General features: G+C 34.3%; 4 protein-coding genes across 7 annotated transcripts; 2 read left to right on the top strand and 2 right to left on the bottom strand.

The window, feature by feature from the left end:
- Positions 1-1,341: 1,341 nt before the first annotated feature.
- LOC142532603 (uncharacterized) lies at positions 1,342-4,633 on the bottom strand. 4 transcript variants are annotated; one of them, XM_075638917.1, is made up of 6 exons: positions 3,962-4,633; positions 3,688-3,748; positions 3,557-3,593; positions 3,316-3,388; positions 3,123-3,162; positions 1,342-2,640 (listed from the first exon to the last, which is right to left on the bottom strand). In XM_075638917.1, the coding sequence occupies exons 1-6, from the start codon at positions 3,974-3,976 to the stop codon at positions 2,591-2,593; spliced, it is 276 nt and encodes a 91-aa protein (XP_075495032.1). In that variant the 5' UTR covers positions 3,977-4,633; the 3' UTR covers positions 1,342-2,590. The 4 variants fall into 4 exon arrangements, with proteins under 4 accessions (XP_075495032.1, XP_075495033.1, XP_075495030.1 ...); XM_075638918.1 differs by having other exon boundaries at positions 3,123-3,185; positions 3,316-3,390; positions 3,558-3,593; positions 3,688-4,633; XM_075638915.1 differs by lacking the exon at positions 1,342-2,640 and having other exon boundaries at positions 2,827-3,162.
- LOC142532450 (uncharacterized) lies at positions 1,459-1,989 on the top strand. The gene has a single exon (XM_075638748.1). The coding sequence runs from the start codon at positions 1,459-1,461 to the stop codon at positions 1,987-1,989; it is 531 nt and encodes a 176-aa protein (XP_075494863.1).
- Positions 4,634-4,919: 286 nt separating the features above from the next.
- On the top strand, positions 4,920-7,631 carry LOC142532602 (uncharacterized). Its single transcript, XM_075638914.1, has 2 exons — positions 4,920-5,785; positions 7,324-7,631. The coding sequence occupies exon 1, from the start codon at positions 4,920-4,922 to the stop codon at positions 5,760-5,762; it is 843 nt and encodes a 280-aa protein (XP_075495029.1). The 3' UTR covers positions 5,763-5,785; positions 7,324-7,631.
- Positions 7,632-19,704: 12,073 nt separating this feature from the next.
- On the bottom strand, positions 19,705-20,657 carry LOC142533499 (dehydration-responsive element-binding protein 3-like). The gene has a single exon (XM_075640302.1). The coding sequence runs from the start codon at positions 20,482-20,484 to the stop codon at positions 19,705-19,707; it is 780 nt and encodes a 259-aa protein (XP_075496417.1). The 5' UTR covers positions 20,485-20,657.
- Between the last annotated feature and the right edge of the window lie 124 nt (positions 20,658-20,781).

Here is a 20,781-nt window from a genome sequence, read left to right as displayed (position 1 = left end):
AGATGCCCACGGATTCGTGCTCGTGATTTTCTTTTAGGATATATTTCTTATACCTACTGAACTTATAATGGCTTTACCATAATTTTCTGAAGCTCCCGTCGAGTACTATTCGATATATCAAGCATGTGAAGTAGAGGAATTAAATGGAAGATTTGGTTTGTTAATTAATGATATTATTTATACATTCATTTTTGACACTTAAAAATACCAATATTTTATATATATGTATATGTATGTATTGATCTTAGAAACACTCCTAACCAATCATCCTCGTAAAAGATTTCAATAATATAAAAAAAATAATTTATTGATGATTGAAATTCGAGACCCACGATATTTATCTTGGATCCGATCCACTCCTTTTTCGAAATAATGGCTTGAATGAAAGCAATGGATGTAAAATTCATCCACCAACACTTAATTAGTTCAAGTTCAAGACTCATGTGAACTCTTTTCTATGATCCCGAAACTTCATTTAAGTTCTCTCTTCATCTTATTGGCCGGCTTCTATTGCTTTCTCGTGATGGTTAATTGTGTTTTTTTGGTGTTCGCGTTTTTGTAAAGGAATTATGGCCCAATTTAAACAAGAGTTTGATTAGTTATTGTACGTCCCGAGACCTTTTTTTTTTTTTTTTTTTTTTTTAAGAATGTGATATAAGTAAAGGAAAATTACGTTTTTGGGAATATAACTTGCACGTCGTCGGTTAATTTACAGTCTTAATCTACTAATTTTCACTTTGTTCCAATTTTATTTATTTTTCATCAAAGTGTTGAGGTGTCGGTAGAAGATGCTGACATAGAGAATTGGCTATGGACATCACTAACATATCTAAAGACTGTGAATTGATAAATAACATGCCAATAAATAAAACAACGCCAAAAATGCAAGTTCCATCTCCTTGATTAAGTTGCAATAGATATGTGTCACACATTGAAAAATGAAATATATATATATGTGTGTGTGGTTTTGATACGTGACACTTATCTATTAGATGTAGATATGATAAAACACATAAATTAGCACGATGAGTGGACAACATATCAAAATTGTATATACATATACACACACGATGAAGGACATATTTATTTTTTAAAAGAATTTATCAAAAGTGAATTTTCACTGCGAAGCTGTAGTTATCAATCATCAATTGGCAAATGTAAAGATGATGTTTCTTTTAGTCTCAACCACGCATCACGCTATAGTGATCATACTCCACAAACACAAATCCAATGCAATACTGTCCACACGCTATTTATTTGTATTCAATGTTATTTTTCATTTGGAACACTTTCTAATTATTCACTTTAAAGTGCATATTCATTTATTTAAATAAGATATTAGACTGCTTGCTTGGTTGCCAACCAAACATCTATCAAGGATTACTCTATATAAACAAAAGGTGTAGAGGATACATTATCCCTATAGCTCTATCATTCATCGTTTTTATATATACGACAATGGCCCCTAACATGAAGATTACATACACCAAAAAGCCCTCAAAACCCTCCATGGAAACCCTATCCCGGACGATGTCCCATATCTCTTTCGAACTTAAAAACCAAGAAACCATAAACCAGCCCGAATACAAAAGCATCAAGGACAACTTACCTCCGATATCCGAGGTGCAGGATGCAAAATGCGAGTGCTGTGGCATGTCGGAGGAGTGTACGCCCAAGTACGTGAAAAGGGTTCGTGAGAAGTTCTTTGGGCGTATGGTTTGTGGGATATGCTCCGAGGCTGTGAACGAAGAGATGGAGAAGAATGGTGGGAAGAGGGAGGAGGCGTTACAACCACATTTCACCACTTGTGCGAGTTTCAATCGGCTCGGTAGGGCGTATCCGGTGCTTTGTAAAGCGGAGGCCATGGGAGAGATCTTGAGGAAGAGTAGGACTAGAAGAGCTCATAAGAATGGTGCTGCGAAGAACAAAGGTGGGATCGCTAGAAGTTCAAGTTGGATTCCGACTATTACAAAGGAAATGGATTACTAATACAACATGGTCAAGTTACATATAGGATCATCTGCAAGGGTACAGTTTTATTCCCTTTTTTTAGTTGAATAATGCACGTGGATACCAACAATTTACGTTCTTATGAACACATTATATCTGCTTGTGATAATATTAATAATAATCATGATGATAAAGTACAATTAATCATCATAATTTATCACAAAGTACAGTTTCTTGTTCTGGGGAAAGAAAAAATTTCAAGCCGAATCAGGGAAGTATATAATTTTTAGTATTATTTGTTACTCATAATTTATCTCTCTGTGTGTGTGTAGCCATGAACTTAGTTATAAGAAAAATTGTTATTTCAATACCACGTTTGGTTCGAATCTGAGTACCAAACCGGATAATCGAGAAATTTAGAGATGGGTTCAAACGCAATATATGAGATCCACTCATATTTGGTTCCGTTCCAAGAAGGAAAAATCCAACTAAAATTAATACAAATTTCAAAGCCAAGTTGTTTCAGAGAGTCTCTGGGGAGAGCTAGCTATACAAGTTCAAGAATAATTCGATATACAATATTGAAGATTAGTGGAACAAAATATTCGAACTGTTAAAAAGCTATAGTTGTGAACCAATATCAAAGCAGCCGTTGATTCCCGGTAACAGAATCCACAGCTGATTTACTCCCTGCACAGTACGAAGGCATGAACAAGGTTACACAAGGAGTCGCGGTTATAGCAGGGAAATTACATCGACAATCACCTAGGTTTATTCTCATTACATAAACACTCTCTGGGTTTTGAGTAACAACTTTCATATAAAAAAATGATGTCCAGGTCAAGAAAACTGTCAAAAACATGAAGTGTTTGCTTAAATAGCACGTGCATCATAAACACGCCAATATTTACGAATGAATGGGAGCAACAATTATATGGTATAGTGTTACATTGATGGTTCCAAGAAATGCTCGTGTTTTAATTCAGGGAAACGTATCTTGACAATTTCCAAAGGAACTGATTTGGGAAAATGAATGGTCGTTATACCTTTAGCCAATCCGTGTGAAAAATTAAACATATCTTGATTTCTACAAGAAACCACACAAAGCCAAATTTCCGAAGACATGAAAAACGAACATTTTATGATGATAGAAGATTGGATGAGAAAAGCACCTGGTCCAATAGCAAGAACGGTATTTGACCCCGCTGAAACCTGCATATATTAATACAAATATCCTAATAAGAAAATCACCATATTGATTATACAATTGCATAGTAAAACTGCTGAAATTTTGATTTGTGAAATACACTGATTTCCGTTGCTTCTAACAGCGATGATTTGAAAAGGGTAAGAACAATGTATTACTTGGGTACGTCCTGCATCAGCAACAATGAAAGTCGGAAGGCGAATGCTCTCAGCTGCATCCCTCAGCTTATTCCTGATTAAATGAATCACAACAAAGTAGACATTAAGCAAGTAAAAAGAGAGACTCAGTTTTGCAAAGGGAGCAAAAATTTGATGATTCCATAGTACAGCAGGTAAAAAGTGGACAACATGCAGAATTTTCAGCCATAACAGTAACTGGGTGAAACAAATAAAGGGGAACCTTTCCATAAGTTCTGAATAAATCCCAGTGGCTGCATCTGCATAATAAAGCAATCACAAGGATAAATAAATGCAAAAGTCAAGGTTAAAAAAATTGGAGCTTGAAAATCATTTGATATCAAATCAGCTTACGAGCACATTGAGATGCGATCATTCCAGCTCCCATTTTCAGGTCTTGCCTAACCACAAAAACCTGTCAATAAATTCGCAGTTCAAAACTCTTAGCTGTTGCACTCGCTGACTGGTTGAAGTTCAAATCAACAAGCAGATTTTGTGGATATTCAAACAACTAAACTATCACTTACTAATACACAGATTTAACCATTTCGGTTTCCCTAACCAAAAACCAAATATTGCCACTTTGAATCAGGCAAGAAAGCAGAGAAAAAGGAAACAAACAAATTACATTGCCAAGCCACATAATTTATGATTTGCTGACAATGGCCAAATGCACCATGAAGAATCTGAGCATTCACTCAAACAAAAATCCAATCTTTAAATGGATTTCATCTACAGCAGTCTTTCCAACACGTCCCCATTGCAGCACAACACAATGAATCTATTCTTATACATAAAACACAAAGACATGGCATCTATGACGTATCACAATTCACAACCATATAAAACTGCTTTCTTTTCCAGATTTTGTCGAAATTCACAAATTCTGAAAATATGGACCTTCATAACATCATAAACGATAACACAATTATAAAAATCGAAAAGTGCAATATTGAGCGAACGGAGAAATTTGCAGACCATTTTGAGCTCTTCATCACTATTGCAAATAAAAGGCTCGATTGGTTACGTTTCTCGCCGCCAATTTTCTGGGAACTCGAACTTTTCATGGGCTTCGATAAGTCCTAGAAAAACCCGACAATGAACCCGATAACGAGACCCGGGATGAAGTTCTCCGGGTTGAAGCTAACTCCTGACCATTCTTTTTCTTGCTTCTGTTGCTACCATTTTAATTTTGTCAAAGAAAAAAAGGAAATTTCATTGCAACTTATCGAACTCTGAAGTGTTTCTGTAAAAACCCAACATTGAACATAAAATTATTAGATAAAGATGAAGCCATGTAAATGGAGCAGATTATCACTGCCATGGTTCAAAAAATTCCAGCGCAGCGGTGCTGCTCGGCCTCAAGGGAACGATACGCCGTCGTTTAGATGTGTTAGCGAAAGCCCAAAACCCTTCGGCTTACCCAGCATATGTAGCTCGGCCCAGATCATGGGTTTTTCATTATGAGAAGCCCAAATATAAATACCGTCACTTGAACTCATTCATCCCCTTCAAGCCCTAAACCCCTTTTCCACTCCGACTCAAAACCCTACAGGGATTTGGATTAATTTTTGGAATTTGCAAAGATGTCGATGTCGAAGAGCTCGAAGATGCTTCAATACATCAATTACCGCATGCGAGTGACTATACAGGACGGCCGCCAGCTTGTTGGGAAGTTCATGGCATTCGATCGACACATGAATCTTGTTCTCGGGGACTGCGAAGAGTTTCGCAAACTACCTCCGACGAAAGGTTCCAAGGAAGAACGGGAAAACCGTCGTACTCTTGGCCTTGTTCTCCTCCGTGGCGAAGAAGTGATTTCACTCATGGTGGAGGGCCCTCCGCCTCCCGACGAGTCGAGGCTCAAACCTGCTGGCGCTAATGCTGTTTCCGGCCCTGGAGTTGGTCGCGCGGCGGGCCGAGGTGTTCCCACTGGGCCGTTGATTCAAGCCCAGCCAGGACTTGCTGGGCCCGTGAGGGGCGTTGGTGGGCCGGCTCCTGGAATGATGCAACCCCAGATTTCACGCCCACCGCAGATCGCTGTGCCTCCGATGTCTTACCCACCTCAACCACAGGTGGTGAGGCCTCCAAACTTGCCGCCGCCAGGGGGATTTTCTGTGAGGCCGGGGATGCCAGGTGGACATATGCCGCCTCCCCCACAACAGTTCAGACCTGGAGCTCCGCCTGGGCAGTTTGCTCCACCACCGCAGTATGGACAGAGGCCTCAGATGATGCCACCGCCTCAGATGATGAGGGTTCCCCCACCACCTGGGCCGCCAAGACCTGGAATCCCTGGACCTCCTCCCCCTGGACAACAACCACCAAGGCCTGGAATGCCACCGCCTCCTCCTGGTGGACAGATTCCTATGTTTGGTCCTCCTAGGCCTGGAATGCCTCCTCCGCCAAATGCTCCACAGAATCAGCAGTAGTAGCGGGTCTAGCTTTTCTCCTGGTGAGCTCTCTTGTGTCCTCTGTGATGGAACAATTTCATAACTGGTTTATTATTGCTAATTTGGGTTTTTACTAATTTAATCTTCGGGCTGGATTGTAAGTTAATTATCTGTGAGGATGCGATCAATTGCCTTCGGTGTCAGTAGATAGTCAAAATGAAAGTTTACCTTTTGGAACTATGAATTGGACCAGAAGTTCTTGTGAGTGAGGCTTATTTATTTATTGCTTGTTAGATCATATGAGCCTTGCATATTAAGTTAGTATGACAGTACATGGAATTGCTGTTACATCATGTTTTTGAAGGAGCAAGTCTCTGTGAGACGTCCTCAGACTGCTGACCGACCCTGTCTAATTTTGACGTAAAATGTCTCCTGTGAGCTTTTGTGTTATTTTAGGGGTTAATTACATTGACCACCTTTGTGGTTTACGAAAATTTCAACCAAACCCAAATGGCTTTAACCATCCCTTAGCATTTTTACTTATTTTACGTTACACGTTATCCTCTCCATTAAAAAATTTAATAAAAAATATTTTACTGTTCAAAGATTTCTGTTACATTCCAAAATTTACCATTTTATTAACAAAACTTATTATAACTTGATCAAAACCCCTTTGGTTGTAATTTTTAATGTTTTCATAATTATTTTTTAGAAGTTTTAATGTTTATTTAGATTAAATAGAAATTTCAATATTCGACATATTTTATTATTATTATCAGATTTGAATGCATTTTAATTAATTTTATTTTTGTGATCATAATGACTAAAATTATATATAATCAAATTGAAATAATAAAAAAACGATTACAATATTTATATAAAAATTAAATTATTACATTTAGAGAAATAAAATATACCCTTGTAATTTTGACTATTTTCAATTTTTTCATATTTTTACTGTTTTTTATTACATATACAAAAAATCAAAAAATAGTTTAGTCGTATTTTCAAATTTTTTCATTTTATTATTATTTTTATGAAAAGTTTTTGAGATATAATAGACATTTCTCATTTTTATTATATTTTATACACTCCTACAAAGCTAGAGGGAGGCGGTAATTTTTAAAATTAATTGGATTTTTTGTAATAGTTGGAAACCTCAAGGAGTTCAACTTAATTAACCCTAATTTAGGTTTTATGTACTCCATTAGATGTGGATTCAATTTTACATGTATCTTATATGTTCAATGCTCCCTCTGCCTTGTATTTCCAAACTATCACTTGTCCAGCCATTCCATCCTCCAGATAACAAGAAAATGCATAAAAAAAGGATGAACCGGATGATTGACCAATTAATTTTATTGCTTATCTTTGTCAAAGCATTAATTAATCCAAGGTTTTCTCTGTTCCACTAGCATTTGTGAATGTAAACTTTATAAGTGAACATGCATTTATGCATTGCTGATTAATTTTTCGTTCTTGTGTTGTAAGCTTAAGTACGTGTAGTTATAAAGTGATGCTACTTTGATCCACTTGATTGCAGAGGTGCGGCTAGGAATTTTTATTTTGATGTGAATTTGTTGGTTGCTTTGTCATTCAGGTTGAAACTGGTCTTGGTTGTTTTTGCCATCAAGCTGGCCTTGGTGTTACTATTGCCGTCTATCTTCGTTTTGAATCTCATGTTGTCTCAGGTTTGTTGGGTTAAAGTTACCATGTGAAGAAATTGGATTGGGAAATCTTAGACCTGTTATGGTAGTGATGAGATGTTATTTCTGGTAACTATGCTTCTTTGGAGATGTTTATTTTCTTGTAGTGATAGAAATTGAAAGATGCTTTGTCTGAAGGAAATTCTGCCTTGTATGTCTTCCAGATTTGAACATGGATTATGAGTTCAGATTTCTTGTTAAATCTTCTCTTCAAATGCCCCAATTTAGAGAGTTTTGGTGAAACAAATATTTTTTTGTTTTGGAGATACGAAATTGGTGCTACGGATGCCAAATTTGATCGGAAATAATTGGGTTGGTTAGTATATTTGTATCATAATAATAGATAGGACATTCTTTTGAGTCGCCTGTAGAGACATTGTTTTGGGAAACCGAATATAAACATGCATAAAGCCACAGTTTTTAGCTGCTTTTAAAAATAAAAGAATTTACACCTTTCTATTTTTGTTTTTAACATTATTCTTAACAAAAACACTGTCGTAATTAAATTTGTCCCTACCGAGGCAATTGAGCTTTTTCCTATGTTCTTACCAACGATGATTGATAGGGATGACATTTGGATCCTCAGTGAAAATCTTAATTAACACAAAATCCTTTATCAAAAATCAATAAGTTAATACTCAATTAGAAATATATCAAATGACTTTGACAACCTTCAATTACCATATCAACTTTGGGGTGGTTTTCTAGATCAATTTTGGGGGTTTGGGTTTCACGCAGTCTTAGGATAGTTCCGATTGGTTTGAGTCTTTCTCAGGTGATTTCCGACCGGTTCTCTTCGTCAATCGTCACAAAAATTTTGGAGTTTTTTTAAATCGTTGGTCAGTGTTCCCAAATCGGAGCTAAATGACCGAGATCGAAGCTCAAAATTGCGCATGTAAAAAGGAGCGACTCGTTCGGAGTGAGTTCAACTTAGACTTCGAATTTCTATACAATTTTGGCTTCGATGAAGACTTTAGGTCACAAGGATTCTGGTTACGTGGTCACAGGGGCGGAGGTACAGCTTCTTGTACTCGGGTTTTAGTCTGGGTGGTCCAAATTTTTTTAAAAAAATTTATATGTAAATTTTTGTATAATTTTAAATAAATTTGATATTAGCGCGGGTAGATCAATTTAAAATATTAAAAGATGTTAGAGTTTAAAATTCTAACTCGGATAACGTCAGATTCTTGGCTCCACCATTGCGTGGTCAATTTATTTTTTTTATATAGAAATCGAATTCGAAATCGTACGAAAAGACATTTTGTTGTATTTTAATATAATAATAATAGGTACTTTTTTTTTACCAAGGAATAATGTTTACCCTCAATAGAATTTAAATTTTCACATGTGCTGGCGTAAAAAACTGGTACTTGTTCGACAGAGGCCGATTTATGACAGAGTAGGTTTTTTCGAGACGATCTCATAAAATTTTATTTCTACGGGTCAACTCTACGCAATAAAAAGTAATATTTTTTCGTCGATGACCCGAATAAGAGATCTGTCTCATAAAATACGATATATGAGATCGTGTCACACAAATTTTTACGTTAATTCTATCATACATTGCATACATTATGAAAAAATGACGTGATTTGTCGTATAGTTATTGGATCGATAATATCGGCAAACCGACAAAGGCATATTATTTGCTCAGATATGACTAAAAAACGTGTCATTATCCAAGTACAATGAAAATCCACACACAAAATACATCGTATAAATGTCAACATGTTTGCATAGAAAACAACAGAAGATGTTCACATGGTGGGGTACCTCCGAATCGTGTCACGCATTCTGTCAAACCATTTTTGTGCAATTTTTTTTATACATTTTAAATATATATATATATTATATAGAGTAATTAAAATTTTTTAAAATTAAATTCCAAAAGAAGGATACAGCATTAATTTAAATATTTTTTAAAAAAATCACTATAGTTTCGCTTACAAATGAGTTCTTGACTTCCAACCTAAATTGGTAAAAATCATACCTAGATTTCAATTTATAGATTATTATAGGAATTAATTAGCATGTATACGTATACATTATACACAGATACATTTGGACTTGTTTGTGTTTTCAGGTTGATTAAGAAAGTTACTGTAAATTTTAGAGAGAAAATTGTCAGCTTAAAGGGTTCGACCAATGTTTTAATATGATAAAAAAATATTTATTGGAAATACTTATTGTATTTAATGATAAGATTAGATTGTTGAAATAATAAGGGAAAAAAACAATATTATATATGAAAATTAGTTTGTATGGAACGAATGAAAAATGAAATAATATTCAATATGAGAATTGATGTTTTAGACAATTTTAATATAATATTCATATATTGAATATGATAAAATTATATTGATGTTGCTGAAATCCGGGATGGTAGCGGGGAGGCCGGATCTTCGCTTGGGGAGCTTGGATCGGACCTTCGATAGGTAGCTGGGAGATCGGATCTTCACTTAGGGAGCTCGGATCGGACCTTCGAAATATGAAAGCACAAACAAGAGTGTTAGAAGGGGGCCGGAAGGTTGTTCCTCCGACGCTCAAGTCAGAGAATAGAAAACTGGGAGAGTAATGTGTGTGCTGAGAGAATGTGAATATATGAATACATAAACAGTGAAAGAAACCTGATATTTATAGGGAAACGATAGAGTCCTGATTTGGTAGGTTTAGATCCTCAGAATCTTGAAAGATTTGAGTTTATATTGTGCCAGATTTGTTTAGATATTGTGCCATATTTAGTTAGATTTTTAATGGGCTTTGATTTTTGTGGGCTACGCGTTAATGCTTGAGTAAGAGCTCTCGTAGGTACGAGCCTACCTGAAGTCTGGACCTCACGGGAGCTCGGCCGAGATGTTTCGAATCACACCGATATCATAATTTGAGAGGTCGGCTCGGCATCATCTTGGGAGGTCGGCATGGGAGCTCGGCGTGGGAGGTCGGCTGACCTCCCCGATCGACGGAACTACTGTTATGGGAGGTCGGCTGGGATGACCTCCCAGATGACCTCCCGTGCTTCCCTGAATGTCGAGTTCTCAACTTGATGGGCTACCGAGAGCGGGCCGAGCCTATCCTCAATCCGGGGGTATCATATATATTTAGGTATAGTTTGGTACATGAAATAAGGGAGAGATTGATAAATAATCATCCTTATCCCATGTTTGGTATCTTTTTAAAAAGCCCATGATAATATCATGAGCCCTTGATAAATAATTTTTTAGAATGATAAAATGTCTCTTCTATTAGATATGATAATTTTAATTTAATGATAAAATACACTACAAATGACTTAATTGCCCTCAATTTATAAATGATTTTTATAAATATATCATAGTAGGTAGAAATTAAAATCAATTAAATATTTTTATTTATTTTTATATATTATATAATATGATAATTATATAAATGAATTCGACATAATTATATAAATAATTTTTTATAAATATCAATAAAATTATTAATATCACTCCATTAACCTTAAAAATTGATATTTGACTTGACTAACAAAATCAAGGGCTCAATTATCATATTATATAATATATAAAATTAGTTAAAAATAAATAAATCATGCAAGCACCATCGACGCTTGAACAGATAAAAAATATGAAATCAAACAACAACTTTGAAATTATAAAATTTATTATGATAATGTTAATTTTGTCATTACAATCTAATGTATAAATTTAATCATTCTTATTAAAATCATACCAAATATTAAATATAATATCCTACGTCTTATTTATCATTAACTTATCCTTATATTGTATATCATATGTTTATCCTATCATATGTACTAAACTATGTCTTAATATGCAAATATTATCTCGTATATACTCATACTAAGTATAACTTAAATGACATCCACGTGCCTAACAAAAAATAGTTGTCCCCTCATTTTGGGGAAGACAAAAGGCAAATAAACGTGAGTAAATCTTTTGTGAAACGGTCTCACGGATCTTTATTTGTGAGACGAGTCAACTCTACCGATATTCACAATAAAAAATAATACTCTTAGCATAAAAATTAAAATTTTTTTTATGAATGAACCCAGATAAGAGATATGTCTCACAAAATACGACCCATAAGATCGTATCACATAAATTTTTGTTAAGACAAATAAATGAACAGTACGATTTTGTGTTTCTGATTTATTTTATTTTATTTATTTATAACGTGAGAGCAAATATTGTGACTAAAAATAACATTAGTATTATTATTATTTTTTTAAAATAAAAATCAGTCATGTGCCTATCACTTTGAGTGGTTGGTAAAACGTTGGCATTGGATGGACATGTACGCATGTACGATTTGACATCCATCGTTTATTTTTATTTTTTTGTGCACATGTTTTTGAAACTGGAACATATGTATTTTTTTTTTCTTTTATTGGTTTTTTTTTTTTAACATAATTGTGTTACGTCACTATAAGGAATATAGTCTAAATAATAATTTATTATTTGTTGAAAAATATATTTAAAATGTGAGTATTGAATATTTGAATGTTGAATATTTGAATGTTGAAAATAAGAGTTGTAAATATTGAAAATTAGTGTGTGATGATGTAGGTAATGATGTATTTTATTTTTGGATTATTTGTAAAGATTTCCTATAAATAGATCTCTCATTTGTGAAGAAAATCACAATTGAGTAGAGAGAAAAATATTATAAAGTGTGTAGTTTGGTAAATTTTGAGAGTTTGAGATTTTTACTTTTTACCATAAATTTTTACTTTTTCACAACACGTTATCAGCACGAAGCTCTAAAAGTCCTACATACTTTTCCAAGCTCCAAACAGAAGAAAAAGGTAACAAAAATAATTATATTTATTTTACTGTTATTTATTTATTGTGTATTTATTTAATATACAATATAATGTTATTATTAGAAATAATAAAAATAATTTTTCATAAACTTGTTATAAATCCTGGGAGGATGTTAAGACGACATCCCACACTCCCGGTAAGGGATACGACAAGTATAAAAGCCTATAAGGTTTTTAAACAAAATAAATTATGACACTCATTATAATATTATGATATGATATACATAATTATTTAAACATGTCTAATATTATATATATCATATTATTATCATAAAATTATACAAATACATACCTTTATTTTTTTTGTACCCCAACGGTCATAAATGGTAAACAACGGCTATTTTTTGCCCTATAAATATGATCTCACAAACACATTCCATCACTCCAACTTTCTCTTCTTCTCTAAAAATTATTCATCATCAAATTTTTCGAAGAAAAAAGAAGATGGCTTTCTCAAGGTTATTTTTAATTATTTTGGTTATCATACTCACGAGTCTTTTATTTATCGGAGAATATCCTCCTCGTGTGTTTTCTTTATTTTTACAAATACTTGTACTTGTTGTTTATCCGTTACTTTGTATTGCAATAATTATTAACTAATAAAATGCATCGTAATTTTTTAGTACCACCATGTCAAATTTAACAAAGCTCGAATTTGTTGCGCTCGACATCACGGGAAAGAATTATATGCCATGGACTCTAGATGTAGAAATGCATCTTGAGTCATTGGGTCTAAGCGAGACCATTAAAGAAAATGGCATATGCACGTCACAAGAAAAGGCAAGAGCCATGATATTTTTGCGTCGACATCTCGACGATGGATTGAAATGTGAATATCTGACTGAAAAAAATCCCATGGCTTTGTGGAAGGGATTAAAAGAAAGATTCGAACATATAAGAGAAGTTATACTTCCGACCGCCCGGGATGAATGGAATACATTGAGATTCCAAGACTTAAAAAAAGTCAGTGATTACAATTCGGCGATGTATAGAATAATCTCGCAATTAAAATTTTGTGGACATGAGGTCACAGAATCTGAGATGCTTGAAAATACATTTTCCACGTTTCATGCATCAAATATTACTCTACAGCAACAATATAGAGTACGTGGATTCGCGAGATATTCTGAACTCATCGCCTGTCTTCTTGTGGCGGAAAAAAACAACGAGCTATTAATGAGAAATCATCAGTCCCGACCCACTGGATCAACAACATTTCCAGAAGTAAATGCTGTAAGTAAAAATGAATTTAAACCTGGAAACCAAAATCAAATTCAAAGACAAGGTTTTGGTCGAGGTCGAGGTCGAGGTCGTGGACGTGGACGTGGAATTGGCCGTGGTCGTGGTCAAGGCCGTGGTTTTGAAAATAATCGAGATAGTTATTTTTATAACTCATCTCAAAAGAACGTCCCAAACCATCCACAGAAAAGGCATCATGAGAATACAAGTGTTAATGAAAAGCACTCAAAAAGATATGAAAATTCTTGTTACAGATGTGGTACTCCAGGACATTGGTCCAAAGTTTGTCGAGCCTCTGAGCACCTTTGTAAACTTTATAAAGAATCATTAAAGGGGAAAGAAAAGGAGACCAACTTCACTGAACGCAGTGACCGTTTGAGTGATGCAACTCATTTTGATGCTGGTGATTTTATGAATGATTTCTCTGGAAATGATCAATATGTTGGTGGGATAGAAATGAACAATATTGATGCTGCAGATTTTCTCAACGATTTCTCTGAAAATGAACAATATAATGGTAGAATATAAATGTACAATAATCTATTTTTCATGTATTCATAGAATAATGTTTTATTGTATAATTATGATTTGTGTTATATTTAAATATATATTGCAAGTAATTTATTTCATTGCATATTTTTTTGAAGTTCAAATATGGAAAATGCTATGAGCAAAGCTGAAGTTTGCATACCCGATAGTGGTACAACGCACACTATCCTCCGAGATAAAAGATATTTCTTGGAACTAAAACCAACAAAAACAACGGTGAATACAATATCAGGTCCTGTAGACTTGATTAAAGGATGTGGTAAAGCACAATTTTTGTTACCTAATGGTACAAAATTTTTGATCAATGATGCTTTATATTCACCACAATCGAAAAGAAATTTGTTGAGTTTTAATGATATATATTCCCATGGGTATGATACTCAAACAATGAATGAAGGGAATGAGAAATATATGTGTCTTATCACATATAAATCAGGAAAGAAATATGTGATTGAAAAACTACCAATGCCCCCTACTGGATTGCATTATACACATATAAGTCTCATTGAATCAAACATGGTAGTTGATAATTCTTCGATATTAACCAATTGGCATGATCGATTGGGACATCCTGGTTCAACAATGATGCGAAGAATTATAGAAAATACACATGGTCATCCACTGAAAGACCAGAAGATCTTTCAGAATAATAAGTTTCAATGTAAAGCATGTTCTCTTGGAAAACTTATTATAAGACCATCACCAGTCAAAATCCAAACTGAATCACCAATGTTTCTTGAACGTATTCAGGGTGATATTTGTGGACCAATCCATTCACCATGTGGACCATTCAGATACTTTATGGTATTGATTGATGCCTCCAGCAGATGGTCACATGTATGTTTATTGTCAACTCGAAATGTTGCATTTGCAAGATTACTTGCTCAAATAATAAAATTGAGGAATCAATTTCCCGATTATACAATCAAGAAAATTAGACTTGATAATGCTGGTGAATTTACTTCCCAAACTTTCAATGATTATTGTATGTCTATGGGAATCATTGTTGAGCATCCTGTTGCTCATGTACATACACAGAATGGATTGGCTGAATCATTGATTAAACGTCTGCAAATGATTGCTAGACCAATGATAATGAAAACAAAGCTCCCTATTTCTATATGGGGACATGCAATTTTACACGCTGCTTCATTAATTCGTATCAGACCAAGTGCATATCATAAATACTCCCCATTGCAGCTTGCATTTGGTAAAGAACCAGACATTTCTCATCTGAGAATTTTTGGATGTATGGTGTATGTGCCTATTGCACCACCGCAACGAAAGAAAATGGGACCTCAAAGAAAGGTTGGAATTTATATCGGTTATGATAGTCCATCAATCATTCGATATATTGAACCTCAGACAGGCGACGTGTTCACAGCACGTTTTGCTGATTGTCATTTTAATGAGGAAATCTTCCCAATGTTAGGGGGAGAACAGAAACATACCGAAAAAGAAATTACATGGTATGTATCATCATTGTTACATCTGGATCCAAGAACAAAACAATGTGAAAAAATGTACAACAAATTGTACACTTGCAAAGAATAGCAAATCAAATACCAGATGCATTTGCAGACACAAAAGGGGTAACTAAATCATATATACATGCTGCAAATGCTCCTGCTCGAATTGAAATTCCAAAGAAACAAATTGAAGATACTCATGATGTCATTAAACGCCTGAAGCGTGGAAGGCCAGTCGGTTCCAAGGATAAAAATCCTCGAAAAAGAAAATTCATAGAGAAATACGATGATCACAAAATAAAGAATGACGTTTCTGAAGAAACACATGATGATCACAAAATAGAGAATGGTGTTCCTGAAGAAACACATGATGATGAAAATGTTCTGTCAGAACCACAAACTGACGAGAATCATGAAATCTCTATCAATTATATTAATACTGGAAAAATATGGAACCGAAAAGATATAGATGAAATTGATGATATATTTTCTTATAATGTGGCAATCGACATCATAAATGATAACGAAGATCATGAACCAAAATCTTTTGGTGAATGTAAAAATCGGCAGGATTGGATAAAATGGAAAGATGCCATCCAGGTTGAATTAAATTCGCTAAATAAACGTAATGTTTTTGGACCTATAGTCCTTACACCTGAAGGTGTAAAACCTGTTGGATACAAATGGGTTTTTATTCGAAAGCGAAATGAGAAAAATGAAATAGTAAGATATAAAGCTCGACTTGTTGCACAATGTTTTTCTCAAAGGCCTGGAATTGATTATGAAAAAACGTATTCTCCTGTGATGGATGCAATTACGTTTCGGTATTTGATTAGCTTGGCGGTATCTGAAAATTTAGAAATGCGTCTTATGGATGTTGTTACAGCTTACTTATATGGATCACTTGATAGTAATATATATATGAAAATCCCTGAAGGATTTAAGATGCATGAAGCACAAAGTTCAAAACCCAGGGAATGTTATTCTGTGAAATTACAAAGATCATTATATGGGTTAAAGCAATCAGGTCGAATGTGGTATAATCGACTAAGTGATCACTTGATGAAAAAGGGATATGTAAATAATTCAATATGCCCTTGTGTTTTCATTAAGAAAACAACATCCGGATGCGTAATTATTGCTGTATATGTTGATGATTTAAACATCATTGGAACGAATAAAGAAATTCAAGAAGTTGTGTCATACTTGAAGGAAGAATTTGAAATGAAGGATCTTGGAAAAACCAAGTATTGTCTGGGTTTACAAATTGAACAAAAAGAATGTGGAATGTTTGTTCACCAGACAAATTATACAGAAAAGATCCTTAAACGTTTTAATATGGATAAAGCAAATCCTTTAAGTACTCTAATGGTTGTTAAATCATTAAACATAGAAAAGGATCCATTCCGTCCATGTGAAGATGATGAAGATATTCTTGGTCCAGAAGTACCATATCTAAGTGTCATCGGTGCCCTTATGTACCTTACAAATTGTACAAGGCCTGATATATCTTTTGCCGTGAATCTGTTGGCAAGATTTAGCACATATCCAACAAAGAGACACTGGAGCGGAATTAAACATATATTCCGTTATCTACGAGGAACGACAGACTTGGGACTTTTGTATTCAAAAGATGCTAATCCAAGTATAATTGGTTATGCTGATGCTGGATAATTATCTGATCCACACAAGTCACGTTCCCAAACTGGATATGTATTTACTCGTGGAGGCACTGCAATATCTTGGCGTTCTCAGAAACAAACGCTCGTAACAACTTCATCAAATCATGCCGAGATTATTGCACTACATGAAGCAAGTCGTGAATGTGTGTGGTTAAAATCAATGACCCAACATATCCAAATTTCACGCGGATTATCATCTGATGAGAAGCCTGTGATACTATATGAAGATAATGCTGCATGTGTTGCTCAAATGAAAGAAGGATACATAAAAAGCGACAGAACTAAACATATTCCTCCTAAGTTCTTCGCATTCACCAAGGAGCTTGAGAAGAATAGATGTATTGATGTTCGTCACATTCAATCAAGTGAAAATTCATCAGATCTCTTCACAAAGGCACTTCCTACGTCAATATTCAGAAAGCATATATATAATATTGGGATGCGCAATCTACGAAATTTGTGAAGAATTGTTCGTGTCAACATGAGGGGAAGTTTACGTGACTGCACTCTTTTTCCCTTACTATGGTTTTTATCCCAATGGGTTTTTCCTAGTAAGGTTTTTAACGAGGCAGTATAAAAACACGTAATGAAGACAATCTTTATGATCATCATCACAAGGGGGAGTGTTGAAAAATATATTTAAAATGTGAGTATTGAATATTTGAATGTTGAATATTTGAATGTTGAAAATAAGAGTTGTAAATATTGAAAATTAGTGTGTGATGATGTAGGTAATGATGTATTTTATTTTTGGATTATTTGTAAAGATTTCCTATAAATAGATCTCTCATTTGTGAAGAAAATCACAATTGAGTAGAGAGAAAAATATTATAAAGTGTGTAGTTTGGTAAATTTTGAGAGTTTGAGATTTTTACTTTTTACCATAAATTTTTACTTTTTCACAACATTATTCTCCATTTTGTATTTATTATGCTCCACTTTTGTATATATTATTTGTACAGACTTATCTTAATTTTCGTTTGTCTCATATATATAAGTATTTTTGTTGTTTTTTAATTATGTATCTTTATTAATTAAGTCTTCGAAATCATACGAGCATTATTTAAATGAATATATAAGCGCAAAATAAGGCGAGTTTTCTTTATTTAAAACAAAACCCAAAACAATTCGATTTTTTTGGATATATAGAGTTTCATATATGCAATGTATCCTCGGTTCCATTTTGCACGAAAGCGATGGATAATAATTTTTGTAGTTTTAGTTGTTAAATCATGATGTTGATTGTTCGTTTTTATCTGTTATTTTTTTGGGAAATGGGGCAATATTGCTTCTTTAGGAAAGGGTTAAAAATATTATTTTAATAATATTAATATTTATTTAATATATTATTTTTGTTTTAAAAATATATATAACTATAATTGATATTTTTAATATATATACAATTATTTATTTTTAAAATTTGATAAATATATATTTTTGTTTATTTACATACATATGTTAGGTTTTAAAATTTAAAATATATTATTCATTATATTAAATTAATATTTATTTAATATAACAGTATCACGGTTCGATCGTCCGGTTGAATTGATACGACCGTCCGATTAGATTGGTTCTACTGATTGAAATATTTTTTTAATATTGACTAATTCAATCAACGATCCGATTATGATTTGAAAATACTCTTGAAATTTAGATGATTTCGGTATAGTAGAACATGTGATTTCTAAATATACTCCCAAAAAATTCCAAGTACGATTCCATCCCAGTTCAGATTTGTCTCTATGATATATTCAAACTTACAAGTGTACTGCATTTCGATAGGAGTTTGATATGAAGATATATGCATCCATGAAAATAATATTTATAAGAGTAGCATTTGAAATATCCATTTATGACGTAGTTCAGATACATCGTTGTGTGTTGGATTGTACTTATGAGTCACTTACTAATATATTGTGAATTTTACACTCTAGTTATTCATTTATGAACGTGAGAGATATATGTAAGAAATTCGAAATTTATTGGATTGAATTTTTAAAATTTGGGATATCTCAATAATTGATCTATAACACTGCAGCAATTTTTTTGCCGTTAATTCTTTGTTAATCATTAGCAAATTAATTGCGTATATAAACTTAACCTTTGTCGATAGATACAGCTTCTTTTGGGATGTTTATAAATATTTTATAGCATAATTAAGTATAATTTTAACATTCGCTCATTTTTATTCAATAGTTAAGATTTTGATTTATCTTACTAATATAATTTTAGACGACCATGTCGTACAAGATTTACCCAATATAATTTATTTAATTAGGATAATGTTACATTAATCAGATAATTTACCTAATATATATCGCGACAAGTGGATTTTCGTGTAATAAAAAAATGTTAAATAATTGAAAGAGCAGATTGTTGCGTAAGAATTGTGGCTAAATAAAAATAAAATAAGTTGAATATTGTTCAACTTATTATTTAATAATACTTTAATTACATTAAATTCGTAGTATTTAATTGAACCTCGGAATGATAGCAATTGACGACTGCATGTCAATAGTTCCACAGCAAGGTTTCGAAACAGATTGAACTTCCGGCCCAGCCATCATCCAGACCTCCGCCAGCGGCATGCCATGGCGGAAGAGGGTCTAACCACCCGTCCTCCATCGATGTGTCGATGTAGACAAAGTCGTTTCTCAGTTCTGTTGAATCAGGACACGGTCCCAGATCAGGCAATACCACAAGTTCACTCAATTCTTCGGATGATATTGTTGATAAATCCGCCGTACAAGTTAGGGACGACTTTGAAGAAGCGGAAGACAACGAAGGAGAAGAGGAGGAGGAAGAAGAAGAAATGCACGCCGGTGATGATTTCAAATCAAACATCTCCATCGCCGCCGCCTTCACGGCGGCGGCCTGGACGTCTCTGGGGCTGAGCGACGCCGGCCGCGGAAGCAGGCCCACGAGTTCCGGGAAATTGAGCGTTGCAGAACTACCCTTGATGCTCAGCGCCGCCACGTCGTGCGCACGAGCCGCCATTTCGGCTGTGTTGAAAGTCCCGAGCCATATGCGCGACTTCTTGCGTGGCTCCCGGATTTCGGACACCCATTTTCCCCAGTTCCTCATCCGGACCCCCCGGAAGACGGGATGCTTACTGCTACTGGTGGATTCACGGCTTCTCTTGTTCTTCGTGCAAGCGGCTCCCGGCTGCCGCCCCTCCACCTTGTTCACGGCGGACGAATTGAATTGAAGCTGAGTGGAAGCTAGGGAAGATGGTGGGGAGGATACAGAATTGGCTTCTGACTGATCTGAATTCAGATTTTCTGCACTCATTTCTTGAAGTCAGCAGCCTACCTATACGTAACAGTGTTTTATATATATTAGTAATTCAAATTTCAAGAATGTCTCTATTTATATTTTCCATATTAAGAATAGAATATCTAAAGAAAGAAAATTGGGTTCTTCGAAAATGTAGAAAACTTTAGCTGAGAAATATGTAGCATGCAGTTGAAGCTTTATTATTCATCGATGTTAACTGTATATGTGTATATATATATATATATATATAGAGTAAGTTTATACTACACGTTGTTAGGCAAAAACTTGTGTGAGACTGTTTCACGAGTCGTA

This window comes from Primulina tabacum, chromosome 18 (genome assembly GCF_025594145.1).
Source record: "Primulina tabacum isolate GXHZ01 chromosome 18, ASM2559414v2, whole genome shotgun sequence".
NCBI lineage: Eukaryota > Viridiplantae > Streptophyta > Magnoliopsida > Lamiales > Gesneriaceae > Primulina > Primulina tabacum.
Note: the sequence above shows the minus strand (reverse complement) of the source record. Positions and strands in the feature narration are given on the sequence as shown.